The sequence below is a fragment of the Hypanus sabinus genome, chromosome 2, assembly GCF_030144855.1.
Source record: "Hypanus sabinus isolate sHypSab1 chromosome 2, sHypSab1.hap1, whole genome shotgun sequence".
In the NCBI taxonomy this organism is placed as follows: Eukaryota; Metazoa; Chordata; class Chondrichthyes; order Myliobatiformes; family Dasyatidae; genus Hypanus; species Hypanus sabinus.
In genome coordinates, this window is record NC_082707.1 from 11,112,745 (window position 1) to 11,137,245 (window position 24,501).

The window sequence follows — 24,501 nt, forward strand, 5'->3', positions numbered from 1 at the left end:
GCAACCTACTCCAGAAACTGCCTAGAATTACCCTACCTATTTTTCTAAGCTGCATGTGCCTATCCAAGAGACTCATAAAAGACCCTATTGTATCCACTTCTACCACTGTCAATAGCACACACCCACTACTCTCTGGAAGTAGGTACATTCCCCTTGTATCTACTTGCAAGCACCTTAAAATTATGTCCCCTAGTGTTAGCCATTTCAGCCTTGGGAAAAAGCCTTTGGCTATCCACACAATCAGTGCCTTTTGTAAACCTCTATCAGGTCACCTCTCATCCTCCGTTGCTGCAAGGAGAAAAGGCCAAATAAGGCATGCTCTCCAATCCAGGCAACATTCTTGTAAATCTCCTCTGCACTCTCTCTATAGCATCCTCATCCTTCACTCCAAGTGAGGTCTAACTAAGGTATAGCCATAACATTACCTCACGGCTCTTGAACTCAATTCCACAGTTGATGAAGGCCATCACACCATATGGCTTCTTATCAAACTGTCAACCTGCACAGCAGCTCTGAGTGTCCTCTGGACATGGACCCCAAGATCTTGCTGATCCTCCACACTGCCAAAAGTCTTACCATTAATATTATATTCTGTCTTCAAATTTGACCTACCAAAAAGAACCATTCCACACTTATCTGGGTTGAACTCCATCTGCCATTTCTCAGCCCAGTTCTGCATCCTATCAATACCATGCTGTGACCTCTGACAACCCTCCAGACTATCCACAACACCCCCTCCACTTTTGTGTCATCAGCAAACTTATTAACCCACCCTTCTACTTCTTCATCTAGGTCATTTATAAAAATCACAAAGGGGAGGGTCACAGAACAGATCCCCGTGGAACACCACTGGTCACCGTCCTCCATGCAGAATATGAACCATCTACAACCACCCTTTGCTTTCTGTGAGCAAGCCAATTCTGGATCCACAAAGCAATGTCTCCTTGGATCCTGTGCCTCTTTACTTGCTGAATGAGCCTTGCTTGGGGAACATTATCAAATGCTGTACTGAAATCCATATACACTACATCTACTGCACTACCTTCATCAATATGTTTTATTACCTCCTAAAGTATTCAGTTAGGTTCATAAGGCACGACCTGCCTTGATGAAGCCATGCAGACTATCCCTAATCAGATTGTCTCTAAATGCTCATAAATCCTGCCTCTCAGGATCTTCAGCAACTTGCCCTCCACTGAAGGTAAGACTCACTGGTCTATAATTTCCTGGGCTATCTCTACTTTCTTTCTTGAACAAGGCAACAACATTTGCAACCTTCCAGTCCTCTGGTACTTCTCCCGTCCCTATTGATGATGCAAAGATAATCGTCAGAGGCTCAGCAATCTCTTACCTTGCTTCCCGCTTTAACCTGGGATATATCTCATCCAGTCCCAACAACTTATCTAACTTAACCCCTTTCAACAGCTCCAGCACGTCCTCTTTATCTTAATGTCTATACACAAGCTATCAGTCTGCTGTAAGTCATCCCCACAATTGCCAAGGCCCTTTTCACCGGTGAACACTGAAGCAAAGTATTCATTAAGTACCTCTGCTACCTCTTCTGCTCCATGCGCGTTTCCACTATCACACCTGATTGGTCCTATTCTCACACGGCTCATCCTCTTGCTCTTCACATACTTGTAGAATGCCTTGGGGTATTCTTTAATCCTGTTTACCAAGGCCTAGCTCTAACAGTACCTAATTTCTTGAACCTTTTGTAAGGTTTTCTTTTTAACTAGATTTTCTGCATCCTTTGTACACCATCGTTCTTTTAGCCTGTCATCCTTTCCCTGCCTTAATGGAACATACCAATGCAGAATGTCATGCAAATGTTCCTTGAACATTTGCCACATTTCTGCAGTACATTTCCTTATTATCTACCAATTTATGTTCTCAAGTTCCTGCCTAATAGCATCATATTTCCCCCACCCCAATTAAATGTTTTTCCAAATTGTCTACTATCCTTCTCCAGTGCTATGCTAGAGTTGTGATCAGACCTCCAAAATGCTCTGCCACCAAGAGATCTGACACCTGACTAGGTTAATTTCCCAATACCAGATCAAGTATATTCTCTCCTTTAGTTGGCTTATCTACATATTATGTCACAAAACCTTCAACTGAACAGGCCTAACAAACTCTACCCCATCTAACCCCTTGCTCTAAGGAGATGCCAGTCAATATTAGGAAAGTTAAAATCACCCATCACAACAACCTTATTATTGCACTGTTCCAAAATCTGGGCCTTCCTATCTGGTCCTTGATGTCTCTGTTATTTTGGGGGGGGGGTCTATAAAAACACCCAGTAGAGTTATTGCCCCCTTCCTGTTTCTGACTTCCACCCAGAATGACTGAGTAGACAATCTCTCTGTGACTTCCTACTTCTCTTCAACCATGATACCATCCCTGATTAGTAGCGCCATTCTCCCACCACTTTTACTTCCGTCCCTTGTCCCTTTTGAAATAGCTAAAGCCCAGCACATTCAGCAGCTATTCTTGCCCCTGAGACATCCAAGTCTCTGTAATGGCCACAATGTTATAGTTTGATGTATTGATCCACACTGTTTTAAGTTCATTGCCTTGTTTATGATACTCCTTGCATTAAAATAGACGTATCTCAAACCATCTGGTTGAGTGCATTTTTACTTTATTTTCTGCTTTTTCTTATATAACCATATAACAATTACAGCACAGAAACAGGCCATCTCGGCCCTTCTAGTCCGTGCCGACGCTTATACTCACTAGTCCCACTGGCCCACACTCAGCCCATAACCCTCCATTCCGTTCTTGTCCATATACCTATCCAATTTTACTTTAAATGGCAATACCGAACCTGCTTCTACCACTTCTATTGGAAGCTCGTTCCACACAACTACCACTCTCTGAGTAAAGAAATTCCCCCTCGTGTTACCTTTAAATTTTTGCCCCCTAACTCTCAAATCATGTCCTCTTGTTTGAATCTCCCCTACTCTCAATGGAAAAAGCCTATCCACGTCAACTCGATCTATCCCCCTCATTATTTTAAATACCTCTATCAAGTCCCTCCCTCAACCTTCTACTCTCCAAAGAATAAAGATCTAACTTGTTCAACCTTTTCCTGTAACTTAGGTGCTGAAACCTAGGTAACATTCTAGTAAAACTTCTCTGTACTCTCTCTATTTTGTTGATATCTTTCCTATAATTCAGTGACCAGAGTTGTACACAATACTCCAGATTCGGCCTTACCAATGCTTTGTACAATTTTAACATTACATCCCAACTCCTATACTCAATGCTCTGATTTATAAAGGCTAGCATACCAAAAGCTTTCTTCACCACCCTATCCACATGAGATTCCACCTGCAGGGAACTATGCACCATTATTCCTAGATCACTCTGTTCTACTGCATTCTTCAATGCCCTACCATTTACTATTTATGTCCTATTTGGATTATTCCTACCTAAATGTATCACCTCACACTTATCAGCGTTAAACTCCATCTGCCATCGCTCAGCCCACTCTTCTAAGTGGTCTAAATCTCTCTGCAAACTTTGAAAACCTACTTCATTATCCACAATGCCACCTACCTTAGTATCATCTGCATACTTACTAATCCAATTTACCACCCCATCATCCAAATCATTAATGTATATGACAAACAACATTGGACCCAATACAAATCCCTGAGGCACACCACTAGTCACCGGCCTCCAACCTGACAAACAGTTATCCACAACTACTCTCTGGCATCTCCCATCTAGCCACTGTTGAATCCGTTTTAATACTTCAATATCAATACCTAACGATTGAACTTTCCTAACTAACCTTCCGTGTGGAAAATTAGTTAGGAAGGTTCAACACACAGACTCTTCTGATTCTTCCTCACAGACTCCCTACAAGCTGACATTAGTTGTGCACCAACCGCCCCATCCTCTGCCTCTTCACTTCCATTCCCACACTACTGTAAATCTAGTTTAAACTGTCCCCAATAACGTTAGCAAACCTTCCTCCCAAGATACTGGTTCCTGTCCAGTTCAGGTGCAACCCATCCCCCTTGTACAGTTCACTCCTTCCCCAGAAAAACTTCCAATAATTGAAGAACTTGAAACCCTGACCCCTGCACTATCTCCTTAGCCACTCATTTATCTGTGCTATCTTCCTATTTTGACCTTACCCCATCTCGTAGCACTGGGAGTAATCCTGAGATTACCACCTTGGTCATCCTGCTCTTCAACCTTCTTCCTAGCTCCCTAAATTTACAGTGCAGGACCTCAACCCCTCTCCTGCCCATGTCATTGGTACTAACATGTACCATGACCTCCGACTGCACACCTTCTTCTTCAAGAATATTCTGCAACCACTCAGTCAACGAGCACCCAGGAGGCAACACATTATCTTGGCATTTCTTTTGCTGCTTCAGGATCTCCTATGTGAGCGCTTAACTCTTGAGTCCCCTATGACTGTTGCTCCGCTTGACTTCGCCCTACCTTTCTGAGGCTTAGAGCTGACCACAATGCTATTGGTCCGGCTGCTGCTGCCTTGCCCAGATAGGTCACCCCCCTCAGCAGCATCCAAAGGTGGTATACCTGTTGCTGAGGGGAATGGCCACAGGGGGACCCTGCACTGACTTCTTTCTCCCTTTACCTCTGTTCACCCATCTACTCCCCGAATTCTGCACTTTGGGCATAACCACCTGTTCAAAAGTCATTTCTTTCAAATGCTCTGCTTCCTGGATGATCCTAAGTTCATCCAGCTCCAGCCTTTTAATGCGACCTTTCAAGAGCTGAAGTTGGCTGCACTTCCTGCAGGTGTAGTTATCATGGAGAGTATCAGGTTCCATGAATTCCCACATCCTACAGGAGGGGCATTCCACTGCCATATCTGCAATCCTGCCTGTACTGTACAATGGGCAACCAAGATCAAATCTTCTAATCTGTGTCTTTGGCCTCAGCCTCTCCTCGTTGAAGCCTCTTGAGTCAAAGCCTGGTGCTCCCACTCTGACTGCTGACCCACTCCCAATGATAGCCACCCCACTTGTCCCTTCTGTACTTTTATTTACTTTGAAGTGCTCTGCTCCTGCCCTCTGGAATCAGAATACAAGAACATCCTTTTGGAACAGAGATTTCTTTAGCCAGAAGGTGATAAATCTGTGGAATTTATTGCCACAGATGGCCGTGGAGGCCAAGTCATTGGGTATATTTAAAGCGGAGTTTGATGGGGTTCTTTAATTGGCAGGAGAATGGGGTTGGGATAATAAAAGTCATGGTGAAATAGTGTAGCAGACTCAATGGACTGAATGGCCTCATTCTGCTCCTTTGTGTTATGGTCTAAATTATCTTGCCCAACTGAATGGCCTTTGTGCCTAAGTTTAAGGTCAAGGTTGAATTGTTGATGTGCTGGAGTGAGGAGTGGTCATGTTCTAAGGTGGGTTCTGATCCTGGGATTCACGGACCTCACAATTAATGCTAAGGGTGCATGGCATAAAAAGGGTTGGGAATCCCTGGTCGAAGGTAACCTTGAATAATTAGAATATTTGAACAAAAAGAAGAAAAATATGGCTGTAATCAAAGTTTGTACCTGCAGTGATACTTTCTTTATTTTGTTTTAGGTCTTGATCATTATGGGCAGGGAGGACTAACCACGATTCTACCATGATTGGAGGCTTATTCATTTATAATCACAAGGGAGAAGTTCTCATCTCCAGAGTCTACAGAGATGATATTGGGTAAGTACTATTACAGTTGAGACAGACTTCTTTGTAGTAACTATTTTACCTTCAAGTTATTTTAGTATTGAATTGTTAATGGGATGATGTTGCCTTGAGTCATGGGAAAAAATGCTTTGTTAATGAGAGAGGTCAAAAGAAAATGGCCAGACTGATTCGAGCTGACAGGAAGGTGACAGTAACAACCAAAAATAATCTCAAAAACTGATCCTGTTCTCTGTGTATTGAATGGAAGAACCACATACCACCATTGATTAGGTGCCTGGCAGTGGGTTTGTGAATAAGATTAACAAAATAATTTTCTACTTATTACTAGGGATGATTTTGATCCTTTCTTGAAGGTCAATAGTGAGAGATATGCAGCATCTTACTCTCAGTGGCTCCTTTATTAGGTAGCAACTGTGTGTATGTTTGTGATCTGCTGCTGCTATAGCCCATTGACATCAAGGTTTGACATGTGCATTCAGAGATTCTGTTCTGCACACCACTGTTGTAACATATGGCTATTTGAGCTTCTGTCACCTTCCTGTCAGCTGGAATCAGTCTGGCCATTCTTTTTTGACCCCTCTCATTAACAAGGCATTTTTTCCCACAGAAGTGCCCCTCACTTGATGTTTTGTTTTTATAACTATTCTCGGTAAACTCTAGAACTGTAGTGTGTGAAAATCCCAGGAGATCATCAATTTCTGAGCTGCTCAAACCACCCCATCTGCAATCAACAATCATTCCATGGTCAAAGTCACTTAGATCAAATTTCTTCCTCATTCTAATGTTTGGTCTGAACAACATTGAACCATGTCTCTATGCAGTTATGCACTGAGTTGCTGCTGCATGATTGGTCAATGAGTTATTTCCATTAACAAGCAGGTGTACAGGTGTATCTAATAAAGTGGCCACTGAGTGTAGTTTGAAAGCAGTTGTGAGGCACAGTATACAGGTTTCCCCCACTATTTGAAGGTAGAACGTTCCTATGAAACCGTTTGTAAGCCGAAATGTCGTAAATTGAAGAAGCAATTACCATTAATTTATATGGAAAAATTTTTTTCAGCGTTCCCAGACCCAAAAAATAACCTACCAAATCAGACCAAATAATACACAAAACCTAAAATAACACTAATATATAGTAAAAGCAGGAATGATATGATAAATATATATCCTATATAAAGTAGAAATATTGTATATACGGTGTAATTTCACTTATCAAGCTCGGGAAGACAGCGAGCCAAAGACGTACTGGTTAGTAGGTTAATTGTAAGTTGTCCTGTGTGTTAAAATAGGTGGGTCGGAAGGCCTGTCTCACGCTCTATTTCTAAATAAAGTAAAATAATTCTCATCTCATGCAGTTCAGCCAGAATAGAAACTACAAAATAAAATGAAATTATCTAACTTTTATTATCCATCCCAGTTATCATTGAGGCGTTCATCTAATATGTTCTATTCTCAGATAATGACTAGCATCATGTAAACTCGTGTGAAACTTAAAAAAAATTAAAAGAAATAGGGTGCCATGATAGTGTGGTGGTTAGCCCGATAGTATTACAGCTTGAGGAACCAGAGTTTGGAATTAAATTCCGATGCTGTCTGTAAGGAGTTTGTGCGTTCTCCCTGTGAATGTTTGGGTTTCTTCTGGATGCTCCAGTTTCTTCCCATGGTCCAAGAGACAAAACGGTTAGAAGGTAAATTGGTCATTGTAAGTTGTCCTGTGATTAGGCTGGGCCTGTTTTGAGCTGCAACTCTAAATAAAATAAATAAAACTCTTGACAGCAGTAAGATTTATGAACTATGAAGATAAAATGGAGCTGCTTCAAATGGCCATCGCTGAACATCGCTTTCTCTCTCCACCACTAAGTGCTGTTGCTTTGGTTTCTACCCCTGTATTTTGAAATGGGTTTTCAGGTTGCCACAAACTAAAACTGTTGTTACATAAATGAGAGCTTTGGATGAATGATTTTGCAGCTGCATTAAAGAACGGTGGAAATTCAAACTGTTTGTGTGTTCAGAAATTAAACTGCATGGAAAATAAATGTGTAGAGGATGGGTTATAGATTCATGGGTGTGTAGCCGGGATTGAGTACAGAGGTAATAGAAACTGCTGTTCAAAAACAGATTTAAAAGGTGATTAAAAACAAGAATTGAAGCTCCTTGGTTATAGGGAAATGTTGAACTGGTTAGGACATTATTCCCTAGAGCGTAGGAGAGAGTTGTGAGATAGTTTGCAAAATTATGAGCGGTTTAGATAGGCTAAGCACAAGTAGACTTTTTCCACTGAGGTTGAGGGAGACTAGAACTGGAGGTCATGGGCTAAGGTTGAAAGGTGAAATGTTTAAGGGGAACATGGGGGGAACTTCTTCACTCAGAGGCTGGTGAGAGTGGAATGATCTGCCAGCGGAACTGGTGGATGCAGGTTCAATTTGAAGAGAAATTTGGATAGGTACCTGGATGGGGAGGGGTATGGAGAGCTATGGTCTGGGTGCAGGTCAATGGGACTAGGTAGATTAATAGTTCGGAACGATGGGCCGAAGGGCCTGTTTCTGTGCTATAGTGTTCTATGACTATGGAGCTACTTCCTTATTAGTAATTAATAACTAGTGGGAAACAGATTTAGTAAGTTTTGAAAATAAATCCTTACTGAATAGTTGTAATCTGGAATGTATTGCCAGAAAGGGTGGTAAAATGAAATTTATCAGTAACTCTCAAAAGTAACATTAGTGATATTCAGCACTATGGAAGGAGAGTGGGATTTATTGTACAAACCTCATTTCCAGAAAAGTTGGGATATTTTCCAAAATGCAATAAAAACAAAAATCTGTGATATGTTAATTCACATGAACCTTTATTTAACTGACAAAAGTACAAAGAAAAGATTTTCAATAGTTTTACTGACCAACTTAGTTGTATTTTGTAAATATACACAAATTTAGAATTTGATGGCAGCAACACACTTAACAAAAGTTGGGACAGAGTTAAAATAAGATTGAAAGGTGCACAGAATATTCAAGTAACACTGGTTTGGAAGACTCCACATTAAGCAGGCTAATTGGTAGCAGGTGAGGTATCATGACTGGGTATAAAAGTAGCGTCCAACAAAGGCTCAGTCTTTGCAAGCAAGGATGGGTCATGGCTCACCCGTTTGTGCCAAAATTCGTGAGAGAATTGTTAGTTCAAAAAGGATATTTCCCAACACAAGATTGCAGAGAATTTAGGTCTTTCAACATCTACAGTACATTCATATTGTGAAAAGATTCAGAGACATCTCAGTGCGTAAAGGGCAAGGTCGGAAACCACTGTTGAATGCGCGTGATCTTTGAGCCCTCAGGCGGCACTGCCTAAGAAACCATCATGCTACTGTGACAATTATAGTCACCCGGGCTCGGGAGCACTTCAGAAAACCATTGTCACTTAACACAGTCTGTCGTTGCATCCAGAAATGCAACTTGAAACTGTATTAAGCAAGAAGGAAGCCATACATCAACTCTATGCAGAAACACCGGCGAGTTCTCTGGGCCCGAGCTCATCTCAGATGGACCGAAAGACTGTGGAACCATGTGCTGTGGTCAGATGAGTCCACATTTCAGCTAGTTTTTGGAAAAAACGGGCGTCGACTTCTCCGTGCCAAAGATGAAAACGACCATTCTGATCGTTACCACCGAAAGGTGCAAAAGCAAGCATCTATGATGGTATGGGGATGCATCAGTGCCCACGGCATAGGTGAGTTGCATGTATGTGAAGCTACCACTGACTCTGAGGTGTATATTAGGATTTTAGAGATACATATGTTGCCATCAAGGAGACGTCTCTTCCCGGGACGTCCACGCTTATTTCAGCAGGGCAGTGCCAGACCACATTCTGCACAGGCTACAACAGCATGGCTTTGTAGACACAGAGTGCATGTGCTTGACTGTCCTGCTGCCAGTCCAGATCTATCTCCTATTGAAAATGTATGGCGCATCATTAAGAGGAGAATCAGACAACGGAGACCACGGACTGTTGAGCAGCTGAAGTCTTATATAAAGCAAGAATGGATAAAATTTCCGATTGCAAATCTATTACAATTAGTATCCTCAGTTCCAAAACAATTAAGAAGTGTTATTAAAAGGAAAGGTGATGTAACTCAATGGCAAACATGCCTCTGTCCCAACTTATGTTGAGTGTGTTGCAGCCATCAAATTCTAAATTTGTGTATATTTACAAAATACAATTAAGTTGGTCAGTAAAACTATTGAAAATATTTTCTTTGTACTTTTGTCAGTTAAATAAAGGTTCATGTGAAATAACATATCACAGATTTTTGTTTTTATTGCATTTTGGAAAATATCCCAACTTTTCTGGAAATGGGGTTTGTATAATGCTTGAATGCACAAGCATAATATGACAAGTGGCCCCTTGAGGTGTGCAAATTGGAAGTACATTGATTTAACATCATTCTATAATAAGACACTTGATCCTTATTTGAGCTAGGATTTAATTCTTGATGCTACGCTAAGCTGCAGGTAAGTTAACGTGTGCACTATCAGGAACTTCTGCTTCGGTGGATGGGGATAATCGGCCACAGGTTGAAATATGGAATCAGGTGAAGGCAAGACCATCTTCAGTTATACTGACACCACCATTCTCCAGTGAATTCATGGGTACTCTGCATCAAGATAGGCACAAATGCACAAGGAAAGAGGGCTGGAGCAAAGTAACACCAAACACTTGCTTTTTATTCAACAAAGATCTAGTGCTTTCCTGGCATATATTACGAATACACTCTTCTCGGGCTTCCAGCTGGATTCATGTGTCAATTATAACCGACGTTTCGATGACAAACTCTGCCATTTTCATTAGGGCTGATGCCTGGTATTTATACCCCCGTAGTCCATCCGTCCTCCCGATTGGTTAGTCCACATCCATTCATGAGGGACTATGGGGTTATAAATACTGCTGGTCAAGACATGCCCAGGCATCATCCCTGATGAAGGTGGCAGAGTTTGTCATGGAAATGTCAGTTATAATCGATACCTGTACTTGGCTGGAAGCCCACAAAGAATTTATTTTATTCATTTAGAGTTACAGCATGAGGCAGACACTTCTGGCCCAATGAGCCACGCCACCCAGCAAACCCCACCCCCCTCCCCATGTAACACTAGCCTAATCACAGCATAATTCACAATAACCGAGTAACGTACTAATCAGTACATCTTTAGACTGTGGGAGGAAACCGGAACACCCAGAGGAAATTCCACACGGTTCACAGGGAGAACATACAAACTCTTTTTGGATGTCTCTGGAATGTACCAAGTTGTAATAGCGACATGCTAACCTTTATGCTACTGTGGTGTCCATTGATTAGATATCTTCAGTGGGAGAAAAGAGGACGTATCTGACTAACTTTGTTTTGTGCAAAATACTGTTGTTTATAACATATGCACAGGGTGTTGTTTGCACCCTGGGTTGCAAGTAGGTCTTGTGGCTCAGTCAGTACATTGCAATATTTAATAATGATAAACTGTAAATTACAAAGGAAGCATATTTTTTAAAAATTAAGTAGTGAAAGAAGAGGGTAGTGTTCATGGATTCATTGTATACTCAGAATAAGGGGAAGAAGCTTTATATAAACTTCAATAAATGTAGTCTATAAATTTAAACATATCTTTTCCCTTGTGTTCTTTTTTTCAGTTCTATCTGTCTCTGTTCCCTCCCCCTACTGTACAGTAATAAAATAATTTCCATCTCCCACCCTTCCTGCTCTTGCCTTTCAAGCCAATGACTGGGAGCAACCTTTCTTTGACTCGATCTCCTATCACTTTTAACTTTCTTCCCCCCCCACCCCAATTAGATCATTCCTACTGTCTTTAACATGGACACAACTTTTCGTATTGTGACTTAAATAAAATTTCTAATCTTTGCTGGTTGGAGGAATGTATAAATCTTTCTCTATCATGGTTACATGCAAATGAGAATTCTTTCCTTTCTGTGAGACTGATTTCTTTGAAAATACAAATCATTTGAAGAAGCTTTAAACCATTAAATAACTTTTATTTCCTTTCAATCACATGGACACTATTGCTAGCAATTTTCTACCATGTCACAGTTGCTACCTTTGTAAATCTAGTTTTCAAGTGCTGATAATCGATTTGGCACTATAGAGTAAGGGAAAGTGAATTGGAGAAGTCTTGAGTTACTGTACTATATAAGGTTATCCTTATGTACGTACCAGCAGTCATCCTTTTATCATGATTAGGAACTCTGCATTTTTGTAGTACTAAAGCTTCCTTGCAGCCCAATGAGCTGTACCACCCAGCAATCCAACTATTTAACCCTAGCGTAATCATAGGACATCTTACATGGTTTTGTTTCACAGATCAAAGATGTACCGGTTAGTAGGTTAATTCATCATTGTAAATTGAATTATTTACAAAAAGTATCCCTCTGAGGCAGTTTTAGTAACTGATTGGCCTGGGTAGTACATTTTTCTCAGCGTAGGACTGTACCAACACTTACGTCCATCAAATTCCTCTTCTAATTTCTTGGGTCTTTTTGAAACTTTGTAAAATGAACATGAACTGCTATGCCACAAAGTGTCATAATCATAGAGCACAAAAGCAGGTACTTTGGCCCATCAAGTCTGTCCTGATGTAATCTGCTTAGTCCAATCAACCCTTAACTGGACCATAATCCCTCCATACCCCTCCCATCCGTGTACATAGAAGAAGTGCTACCTGTATTTTGGCTAATGAACTTAAATGCAACTTCTATTACTTATTAAAATCAATTTGGTCTTTGTCTTGTGTGGCCTCTCAAAAGGTAGTCAATTTACCTTCTAAGACTGTGATCATGCAGAAGCAAGTTCATTAGTATTTTAAAAGGGTATTGGATATTTACTAGGTGCAGATAGTTGGGACAAATTAATATTTAATTTTGTAAATAGAATGTTTAGAAATACTAACAGCATCACTGAATAATATATAATGCATTTGAGCAATGGTGGGGTGAGTCAATAGCCATTCCTCTCATGGGTGAGAACTACTGTAAGGTTAATAAGTAGACAATTTATTAATGAGTGCCATGGTGACATAGCAATGAACACAATGCCATTACAGCTTGGGACATTTTGGAATTTGCTGTTAAGTTCCGGCATCATCTAGAAGGAGTTTGTCTGTTATTCTTGTGAACCATTGAGTTTCATCCAGGCATTCCGGTTTCCAGCCACTCTCAAAAGATATACTTGTAGTAGGTTAATTGGTCATTGTAAATTGTCCTGTGATTAAGCTAGAGCAAAATAGGTGGGTTGCTGGGTGGTGCGGCTTGTTGGGCCAGAAGAGCCAGTTCTGCGCTGCGTCTCTAAATAATGAAATGATAATAAATAATGTTCTGGGCATTTCGTGTTTCTCAGGATGAGAGATGTTGCCACAGAGGAACTGAATACTGTCTGTTTCAGGTATATTGTTAGCATCTACATCAGGAGAGTTATGGCTGTTGACTAGCCCTGCCAATAATCACAGCTAAAGATGCTGAAAATAATAGATTAGTTTCCAGCTATGGAGAGAGAAATCTGTTGGTTCTCATCAATATACACTCAGTGGCCTCTTTATTAGTTGCAGGAGAGAAACCAGTGTGGTCTTCTGCTGCTCTAGCTCATACACTTCGAGGTTTGTTGTTGTTGTGTTCAGAGATGCTCTTCTGCATACAACTAATGTAATGCGTGGTTATTTGAGTTACTGTGCCTTTCTGTCACCTTGAACCAGTCTGGCCATTCTCCTCTGACCTCTCTTTAACAAGTGTTTTCACCCACAAAACTACTGACCAGTGGATTTTTTTTTGTTTTACCACACAATTCTGTGTAACCTTTAAATACGTGCATGAAAATTCCAAGAGATCAGCAGTTTCAGAAGTACTCAACCCACCCTGTCTAGCACCAACAATCATTCCATAGTCAAGGTCACTGAAATCACATTTCTTCCCCACTCTGATGTTTGGTTTGAACAACAACTAGACCGCTTAACCATGTCTGCATGCTTTTATGCATTGATTTGTTGCCACATGATTGGCTGATCAGTTATTTGCGTTAATGAGCAAGTGTATCTATTAAGATGGCCACTGAGTGTACTTTCAATAGAACTAACAACATTAGAAAACAAGCACATTGCATAGAAGGAGAAAGGTGGAGAGAACAGAGAATATCAGTGATAGATGGAAACTGAGAGGATGATGTGGCTGATAGATTTGGTGAAGGTTTATTCATTGCAAACTATCCTTTTTCTCCACACCGCCTCCACAGCTTTTGGATGTTTGGGGTGTTATCATGGTTGAGATAAAACGTCATCAATCTCAAAATTTAAGTGATTATATACAGATGTTGCTCAATCTGCTGAGAATTTTCATTTTTTTCCTATTTCTTATTTCCAACATTGGCAGTATTTTGAATTTTCAGTGCTGTTGTCATGTTCAACCACTTACTCTTCAGCTTATTTCTGAATATTTTTACCTTACCAAAAATACTCAATACTCACTATTCTGCAGATTTTCAAATGGTGATGACACCAACTGATTGTAATTAAGTCAAAATCTCATCCACATTTGGCTCCATCCGTGCATCTATATTACTCTGCACAGGTAACCGAGTTCCAGTAGGTGAAGTAGTTTTACATTTCAGATTCAGATTATTGTCATTTAGAAACCACAAATGCAATGCAGTTAAAAAATGAGACAACTTTCCTCCAGAATGATATCACAAAAGCATATGACATAACAGACTACACCAGAAAATGTTTGACAATCCTTAATCCAGAGTCCGGAGAGGCTGCTGCGTATTAATATCGCGCTACCATCTTAGCGCGTTCGCCGGAAAGGAGCTCCAAATCCACCAGACAAAACAAGACCAAAAGCTAAAGCTACAAGACCTGCACAAAACTACATAGTTACAACAGTGCAAACAGCAGCATAATTGATTTAAAAAAACAGACCATGGGCACAGTAAAAATAGTCCAAAGATGTTAAAAGATTATAAGTTCGAAAGAAACCACCACACAGATTCCACAAGTCCTCAGGGTCCCGATTTGACTTGTCATCCCACGCCGACGGCAGAAGGGAATACCCCCGCTATGGACTTCCACGGCGCTGCCCAACTCAGCCTGGCAGACGCAGCACACAGTGAAAGCGGCCTGACCGCATCGGACTCCGAGTCCGTCGAACCTCCGAGCCTCCGACCATCCCCTCCGGCACAGCTTCTCTGAGCACCATCCTCTGCTGAGTGTATTAAGACGCCCCCGCCAACAGCCATCGGCAATGCGACCCCAAGGACTGGAGGCCTGTTCTTCCCAGCAGAGACCTGGACCTCCCAGCAGCAGCAGCAATGACAAAGGTCTTCCTGGAGATTTCCAGATGTTCCTCCGTGCTCCCATGTTCGTTTTCAACCAAATATGATTGCGCACGGCGCCCCGCTTCACAAGTAACGGATAATCAGCTCTGGAGTCTGAGTCTGATTTGTGGCCAAAGCTAAATTAACGATTGAACCCAATCCCCACAACTCCTCTCTCTACCTCATCTTCTGAAACTTCAATTCCTTTTTTGAACAGTAGCCTTAACTATTCTACTTCTTGTAACCTTTGTAGCTTTCCTACCTGGTCCTATTTTGCATTGCAACTTTTCAACACCTCTCTGTGCTTGTTGACCTGTATGATATGTTAAACAATGCCCTAAATTGTTAAGGGAGCACCTAGCTTTTAAATTCTCATTCTTCAAATCTTTCATCTTCCACAGCTCAATAATCCTTAAACTTGCGTATGAATAAAAAAAAACTAATTTCCTCGCTGTAATCAGAACTTCTTTCCCCAAACTTCCCCATCTCCTTCACTTATTCCCTTTAGATGCAGCTTAAAACCAGACTTCTAAACTATGGATATCTACCCTAACATCTTCTTGTGTGACTTAATGTCAAATTTTATTTGATGCAGGGTTTTCCAACCTGTGGTTTACGAACCCTTTGGTTAAAGGCCCATGGCATTAATAAGGTTGAGAACCCCATATTTGATGTGAACCACAGTGGACTGTTTTTATGGCATTAGAAGCATTATATAAATTAATCTTGTTTTGGTCTGTTCTCCAATAGTTAACAATGAATCACATTTTCTCTTGTCTCAATACCATTTTCAAATCTAATGATTGGAAATTAATCCTTTAAAGTAATGGTTTCTGCTTCTGGCTGTTCCTAGTCACAATGTTTTAAATTGGTATTCTGCCTCAGGTTGCAGCAGTGAATTCAATACTGCATATGTTCTTTGCTAACTTTATCTCAAGTGATGAGGAAAAGAGATTTTTTTTGATGTTAGAGTTACTGTGGAATAATTGACATTGGGTGGGGATCCATCCAATGCAACCTGTTAATATGGCTCCAATCCTCAAATATATTTCTAATTTATATAACATGTTAATTCTCTGATATGGATCAGGAAAACATTACAATATCAGCATGAGGCACAATCTTTCAGTGCTTTGCCCATCTGATGGTTGCTGTTGTGATGTGATGTCCATGTCAAGGACTTTTTCTATGGCCCTTTGAAGCCACTTGTAGTTTCAGCTCAGAATTGTTTCTAAGCATAAGTCTTGGCATGCTGGCATGGAGGTTGAAGCTTGAAAGTAGCAGAATCTTAAACAAGAAATAAACATGAGACTCTGCAGGTGCTGCAAATTCAGAATGTCCCACACAAAGTGCTGGAGGAATTCAGTGGGTCAGACCATCTATGGAGGGGAATTAAAAAGTCAATGTTTCATCAGTCCCAAGTTCCTCCAGCATTTTATGGGTGTACAAGTTCCATGTTAAATCAGTGGAGTTGATTTCTACACCATAGACACAAGCACAAGACCAGTGCTCAGCTGAAGCTTAAGAAGTTCCAAAGATATATTGGTATGAGGACAACATGAGTTATCAAATCCAATTCCACCATGCATGGATTTACAACTGTCTGGATGAGGCATGTAATATGCTAATTTATGAACTGTAATGCTATCGTACTTCTTGGTGATTTGCACCTCACAGTTGTCCATTGTTCTCCTTTAGATATCTTTGTGTTTCTCATCTGTGTGTGTGTGTTTTTTTCCTTTCTGAGCTTTGTACGTTCTAACCCTCTCTCTCGTTGATCTGTCATTTCCCCTTCCTTGCTGACGTCTCATTTTTCCTCATCTCATCATGTGCTCATTGGCTGCAATAGGAATAGGTAAGAGTCCTTTGTCACCTTGTACTATTTAACTAGTGTTTTGATCTATTTTGAGCTCTCTTTGGCATGTTGGAAGTTTTCATACGGTTGAATCAATTAACTTGGCGGGTGGGTTGATAGAAGTGTTTCAGCACCACCAGTTGGCAGTGAATTCAGATTAGTTAGCATAAAATTTAGCTTCACTAGGTTAATATGATATTTTAAGGGAAACTCTTGAGTATGAGTGAGGAAGTGTGAGTTTATGAGGGGGGTATATGTGGAGCTTCCACACCAGCACAGGCTATACTTTTACTTTGTTTAACGTTCAGGGTGTGCTCTTGGGAATGAGAGCATTAATTGAATCAATGTTAAAAGCCAGCACTGTTAATATTACATACAAGAGATGTTGCTATTTTAGAACATAGACCAATACACTATAGATATCAGCTCCCAATGTTGTGCCAACACTTTAAGCTACTCTGAAGATGAATCTAACCCTTCCCTTCCACATAGTGCTACATTTTTCTTTCATCCATGTGCCTACTTGAGAGTCTCTTAAGCCTAATGTACCTGCCACTGCCACCACTCCTATCAGGGATTTCCATGAGCACTGCCTCTGACAGTGCCCTTATACTTTCCTCCAGTCACCTTAGAATTAGGCTCTTTCATACTACCCATTTAGTCTCCAGCTTTTCACTCTGTGCCCCTTATCATCCTACACACCTCAATCACGTCATCTCTCATCCTCCTTCATCCAAAGAGAAAAGCCGTAGTTTGCTGAATCTATTCTAGTAACACATGCACTCTGTTCCAAATGGCATCCTTGTAATTCTTCTCTACATCCTCTAAAGCTCCTATTTTGCTGCTGTCAGGAATCTGGAGTGATTGCGCCAGGAACTTCCTCGCAGTTTATAATGGAAGATCTAAATGTGAGAGTTGATGCTGGATGGGTGGTGTGGCTGCTGTACTGCAATGTGCCTGAGACTGCACCCTGTGTAGTACAGTGAGCGTGGATCATTTCCGGGGAGTAACAGCAGGCTCCATGTATGAGTAGGTTTCAACATATGCCTTCCCTGCCCTGTGATGGCCTGCATGCCTTCTCACCCACCCATGGGGTGTTTTCACTGTCATGTCATTGGAAGGTGCACATTCATTCCTGGTTTCCTGCTCAGCTGCAAGGGTGGGGCGAGAAGCAGATGGTCTCCCAGGTTCCTGGCACAGCAGTACACAGCCCAAAACAGATGGCTTTTTTAAAGTGCCAGCAGTTATGTGACCACATGTTTAAACTGGAGAACTGAAGACGATGTTAGGAATTGGTGTTCTGTGGGGCAGGGCTAAGAGGAATACCAGCTTAGTTGGGCTGAGCTTAATAATCAGTATATTTTCATAGAAGGAAGATTCTGCAGATGCTGGACCACCAGAGTAACACATACAATGCTGGTGGAACTCAGCAGGTGAGGCAACATCTATGGATGGGATTAAACAGTCGTCATTTCATCAAGGCTGGAAAGGAAGGGGGAAGAAGTTAGAATAAGGTGGTGGGGTATTTTATCATTCCTAACGCAAAATGCTGGAGGAACCCAGAAGGCCAGACAGCATCTATGGAAAAATTTATAGTCAACATTTTGGGCTGAGACCCCTCAGTAGGAAGTCATGGCCCAAAATGTTAATTATACTTCTGTCCATAGATGCTGCCGGGCCTGCTGAGTTCCTCCAGCATCTTGTGTGTGTTGCTTGGGTTTTCAGCATCTGCAGATTCTCTCTTAATGGTGTTATTATCATTCCTACCGACTTTGACTTTCGACTAGACAATGATTACAGTGCAGCATTTTTCATTCTCTGCTTCCTGGAGCCCAGTCATGTTGTGGATTATATCTCAGGAAAATGAGCCAATTATGTTCCTGTCAGTGCTTGAGAATTTGTGCATTGTGCAAAGTCAGACTGTCTGTGGCTATTTACCATCCTGTGAACTTTGGTGTAAGATTTGGCAACGTGTTGCAGCTGCAGGAAGTGCATTTCTGCCATCGTTGGGTTCCTGCCAGGGCTTAGAAAACTCATCAGATAAAATTGGAAGGATGTAAATGAGTGAAACCTGGTGGTAGGCAAAGGAATGAGCGAAATATGGCCTTTTAGATCAGTATTCTTTTGAAGGATCAATTTGTCCATCTCTCTGCATCCGGAGTAAAGAGGGATTATCAGATTCAGAAAGGGATTTTCATCTGCTCAAAGGCAACTTTTGTTAAGTTGTTTCCTTGTCAAAACTATTTTTCCCCTCTAGTTCTATTGATCTAACCACCAAGTTACAGGTGTCACAACAGATCAATGTAACCACATAGTTTCATAAGTTAAGAGATTCTTGTAAAAGTGCAACAAGTTTTGCTTTGTATTGCATGACCTTTTTTTTTATAATCAAAATGCACTCTTCGAAGTTGAACTAACAATGTCCCATGACTAGTGACTGTGCAAAGTCTTGTCTGAGCTGTCGATCTAGGTCCTGGCGATCAGCCCAACATTTAAGTCAGAACAGTGTGAAGTGATTATGAAGTTCACAGAGGGAGCTCATCTTAAATATTAAACACTTAGTCTATTGTACACAAGCTGAATGACACTAATTTTTAAAATCTTTGCATTTAAGCAAAAACTGCGGATGCTAAAAATTAGAACTAAAACACAAAATGGTGGAACAATGGTTGGGCAGAATCCTGAGAAGTGAAGCCATAGTGAATTTTCAGTTTAGAACTGGGAAAGGGAGAAATCTTTCCTATTATTGTTAAAGGGACTTCATTTTGAAACAGTAAGTGTTGCTTCACAAATGCCTGACCCATGTTACCAGCATTTTCTGTTAAAATGAGTTTCTTATCTCTAAAGATGAAATTGTATGCACTATGTAAGTGACATGAATATTTGATGGACACTGGCTAAATGTTTTTGATTTCTATTTCAGACGGAATGCAGTGGATGCTTTCCGTGTCAACGTCATCCATGCCAGGCAGCAAGTGCGTTCACCAGTCACCAACATTGCACGTACCAGCTTCTTCCATGTTAAGCGTTCGAACATCTGGCTGGCTGCCGTCACCAAGCAGAATGTTAACGCAGCCATGGTTTTTGAGTTTCTGTACAAAATGTGCGATGTTATGACTTCGTACTTTGGAAAGATCAGTGAAGAAAATATCAAGAACAACTTTGTCCTCATCTATGAACTGCTGGATGGTAAGTGCAGTCGACAATAATGATGACAATGTGTATCTGTCTGTGAGCTGAAGAGTATGAGAATCCTCAAGTTCTAATCTGGAGTGAGTTGAACAGAAATTATTAAAAATTTAGATCCATAGTGAAAATACAGCAAAAATTATAAAAAAAAATTAAGGATGGGAAAGTTTATTTATTTTATTTAAAGCTAACAAGCCCTTCCAGGTAAAGGGTTTGTACGTTCTCCTTGTGACTACATGGGATTCCTCTGGGTGCACTGGTTTCCACCCATGGTCCAAAAATGTACCAATTGGTAGGTTAATTGGTCATTGTAAATAGTTGCATGATTAGGCTAAAGTTAAATCAGGGGATTGCTTGGTGGCATGGCTCAAAGGGCTGTATCTCAATAAAATTAAACAAGCCTGCACTGCCCAATTATACCTGTGAAACCAGCACATCTTTGGAAAGTGTGAGGAAATGAGCACCCAGAGGAAACCCTCGTGGTCACAGGGAGAAGGTACAAATTCCTTACAGCCAGCAGCAGGAATTGAACCCAGGTCGCTGGTGCTCTAATAGCATTAAGCTAAATAATATACTTTAAGGATGTACGGATTTGAAAATAAGGAAATCTGGGAAATTACTGGATGTGGAGCAGGAGTCAGTAGGGTAATACTGTAACAGTAATTTAAAATTATTGATCACAACTGCAATTTTTTTGACTGTGACAATAAGGACTATATATGTATGAGTCAATAAGCTTTTATTTCCAAGTTTGGACATTCAAACTTGCCTAAGACCAATCATTTATCCAGAGCCCTAAGGTTGAAAGTTTTTTTTTCTCTCCCCACTCTCCCTCAAACCCCCCCCCCCCCCCCCCACACACAGAAATCTTGGATTTCGGTTATCCGCAAAATTCTGAGACTGGAGCCTTGAAAACATTCATTACCCAACAAGGAATCAAAAGTCAGGTAAGCAATACCAAGTGGTCTGAAGAAAGCTGCATTGTTATAGGTAATAGCAAGGAGTTACTTATACATTTGCTCTCAAGATATAATGTGTTCGCCATGATAATTGGTAGCTATATTTAAAATAGTTTTAATTAAAAGATAGCTCAAAATACATGTTCTACAAATGTCTTGCAGCCTTCACCCATTGAATATGGCACTGGCTGGAGGCCATCTGTTGGTCGGGGGTTGACCATGGATGTATGGTCTAAGTGTCTATACACAAGCCAATACAAGTCAGGGCAGAATGATACTGAGAGCAAGCTGTTGTCCATGCAGCTGGCACCACCTTGCGACATTGCTGATGAATCCAAAGGAAAGGCAGAGACTGATACAGTTTGGCACCAGTGGCATCACAGGAGTTGCTAGTCAGTGTTGAACTCAGTGTACTCTGCTCCTGAAGCCTTCTCCATAAGTGGGTGTAGCCCCAAGGCAGTGGAGGTTTGAGATCAGAGTTTTCCTTCTTTTAGATGAGCTGTCAACCATGGCCAACAAGCCCCATTACACCCGAAGCAACTGGTTTTAAAGCTGCAATAACCCACTTTTGCCCCTTTTCCTGTCAGTAGAAACGGTTTCACATGTGAAGGACAGGAGGTGGACTTGGTTGGCAAAAAGTATTTCAGATGCACACCATTGGGAACATTTAATAGGTAGTTGGAGCTTATCCTCACCAACTCCCCGCTTCCTTCCCCTGGCTATGACAACCTTAAGGAATGGGCACTGGCTATCACTTTAAAATAAAGTAGTTTATTTAGACTGAAATTGAGGCACTTATTAGGGCAGTAAATCTTTTCAGGCCTTTAATCACAATTACAAGTTCTTTTGGCCAAACTGATAGCGACAACACTGGAGTCCGTATATTTTTACTTGCAAGTTTTCTATCTTGAGCAATAGTGAAGGCTTCAATATCCAGAACGCTTCAATATCCAGAACCCTAATGATCAGTATTTTGAATGAACTCAATGACTGAGCCTTCACCATTGATAAGAAAATTTGGATGATGGTATGGAAGGAGGTATGGTGGTATGGTGCTATCGAAGGAGGTGAAAGGTGTTCTTTCTCTCTGCTACACTGCAGGTCACTCTTGGGCAATGTGTAGCATCTGTTTAACCCTCTGATCACTGTCAAATTCAGCCATGGGAACAGGTGGTGGGTGGTCGTATGAGCAGCTGGTGCTGCACAAGTCGTGGTTATGATGTCAGGCAGACAATCTCTGTGGTTTCTATACATTTGTTTTAATGCTTTACAGTGGGATTCAGATTCATATTTATCACATATACAGAGAAATGTATAGCGAAATATATTGTTTGCATTAACAATTAAAACAGCCTAAGGATGTGCTGGGGGTAGCCTATCAGTGACACCACACACTTGTGTTGCCAACATGACATGCCCACAATGCTCGGCAGAACAACATGGAACACAACAAAGCAGAATATAACAAGCAAGAAAACGAGCCCCTTTCCTCCCTATCACTGACATTCCCATATGATATTCCTGAAACCACAGAACAGGCCTCCGGGTTGCTGGCCCTGGTCATCAGTCTTTGACATCCAGACTTCTGATTGTATTCACACTTTGACTTTCCATATCGAACACTGGACTAGCCGATAATGGCACGCCGAACTCCAGGCTTCAAACTCTGGGCTTGCTCAGTCACTGGCCCTTGTGCCTTCTGCTCTCACGGACATCTGCTCCTGGAACCCACCGACCTGGGACAACTCAACATCTATGGGTGTCCTTCATCATCTGTCCCGCATCAAGTTGGTGTCTTCATAACAGGATCTCTGGATGATCCTTGCACTTGCCCCAAACTCCCTCTTCCCAGAAGGACACGAGTTCAGAAATTTTAACAGCTTCCTTAAATCCTGCTGTAATTTTCATTCCCTCTTCAATTAAAGAGTGTTGAATGAAAGTGAGTGCTGTGAGTAACAAATGTTATGTTGATATTCTTTCTTTGTGCAATCAACACTTTGTCCTGAGGAACACCTGACAGCCAGATACTCCACTTTGCTCTTACGAGCATAGCAATGTCAGCTTCCTGAGGCAGGACTGGTGCCAGCACTCTAATAACATTTCCTGTTTGTAAAAGCTGGCAGGCACAGATAGTGTTATTTGTTCTTTTGTTCTGGGAGACTATGATTCAGCACATGGCCCGAATTTGCTGCCATTGAAATGTAGTACACAGCCTGACTCAGCAGGAAGTCACTCAGTATAACATTGAGAGCTTTAAGGCTTTTTTAGCCTAACACCCCTGGTTTGGGGGTTTGAGCATATCAACTGTGCTGGTAATGATAGGATCATTCCTTTTTCCCGCCAAAAAAAGCACTATACATTCAGTGGCCACTTTATTAAGTATCTCCTGTACCTAATGAAGTGACCACTGAGAACCACATGTTCATGGTCTTCTGCTGCTGTAGCCCAAGGTTTAACATGTACATACCACTGTTGTGATGTTTATTTGAGTTACCGTCACCTTCCTGTCAGCTTGAACCAGTCTGGCCACTCTCCTCTGACCTCTCATTAACAAGGCATTTTCACCCACAGAGCTACCACTCACTGGATGTTTTCTTTGTTTTTCCACTCCATTCTCTATATACTCTAGAGACTGGTTTGCATGAAAATCCCAGGAGGTCAGCTGTTTTTAAGATGCTCAAACCTCCCAGCCTGGTACCAGCAAACATTCCACGGTCAAAGTCACTTAGATCACATTTCTTCTCCATTCTGATGTTTGGTCTAAAACCCAATTGAACCTTTGGACCATGTCTGCATGCTTTTATGCATTGAGTTGCTGTCACATGATTGGCTGATTAGAGACACACACACACACACACACACACACACACAATTGTACAGGTATACCTAGTAAAGTGGCCACTGAGTGTGCAGCAATATGAAACACTTTTTTGTTTATCTGGAAGGAGTGTGCCTTCATGAAAAAGACATGTAGTTGAAAGCCTTATATATGCACAAAGGTTACAAGCACTCTGAACCTGGTGCAGCTTTTTATGTTTTGAATTATTTTTGATCTCGGGGTTTAGTGTGGAAGTGTGTGTATTTTTTGGATTAAAAGTTACTTCATTACGCTAGGTTTTTTTTCTCATGTGCGTCACATCTGGGAGTTACATTTTCAGCATTTTTAATCAGCTCAAAAAATATAATTCTTAGGTTGCTTGTCACTTAACTCTAAGACCATATGAAATATGAGCAGAAATACACCATTTTGAGGCAATTTATTCCAGGAGTAAGGATTTGAGATGAATTATTATTTACAGAGTGCTGAACAGGCCCTTCTGTTCTAACGAGAAGGGCTGCCCAGCAACCTACTTATTTAACACTAACCTAATCACAGATTGTTTATAATGACCAATTAACCTACCAGCCAGTATGTCTTTGGACTGAAAGAGGAAACTGGAGCACCCGGAGGAAACC

General features: G+C 41.2%; 1 protein-coding gene across 1 annotated transcript in view; it reads left to right on the forward strand.

The window, feature by feature from the left end:
* Nucleotides 1-24,501, forward strand: part of LOC132406420 (AP-2 complex subunit mu) — a 78,984-nt gene that overhangs the window by 22,733 nt on the left and 31,750 nt on the right. Inside the window, exons 2-4 of the mRNA XM_059992058.1 lie at nucleotides 5,586-5,702; nucleotides 19,821-20,086; nucleotides 20,951-21,033. Of these exons, the coding sequence (XP_059848041.1) occupies nucleotides 5,629-5,702; nucleotides 19,821-20,086; nucleotides 20,951-21,033 (423 nt within the window). The 5' untranslated portion in view covers nucleotides 5,586-5,628. The remainder of the gene's footprint in view (nucleotides 1-5,585; nucleotides 5,703-19,820; nucleotides 20,087-20,950; nucleotides 21,034-24,501) is intronic.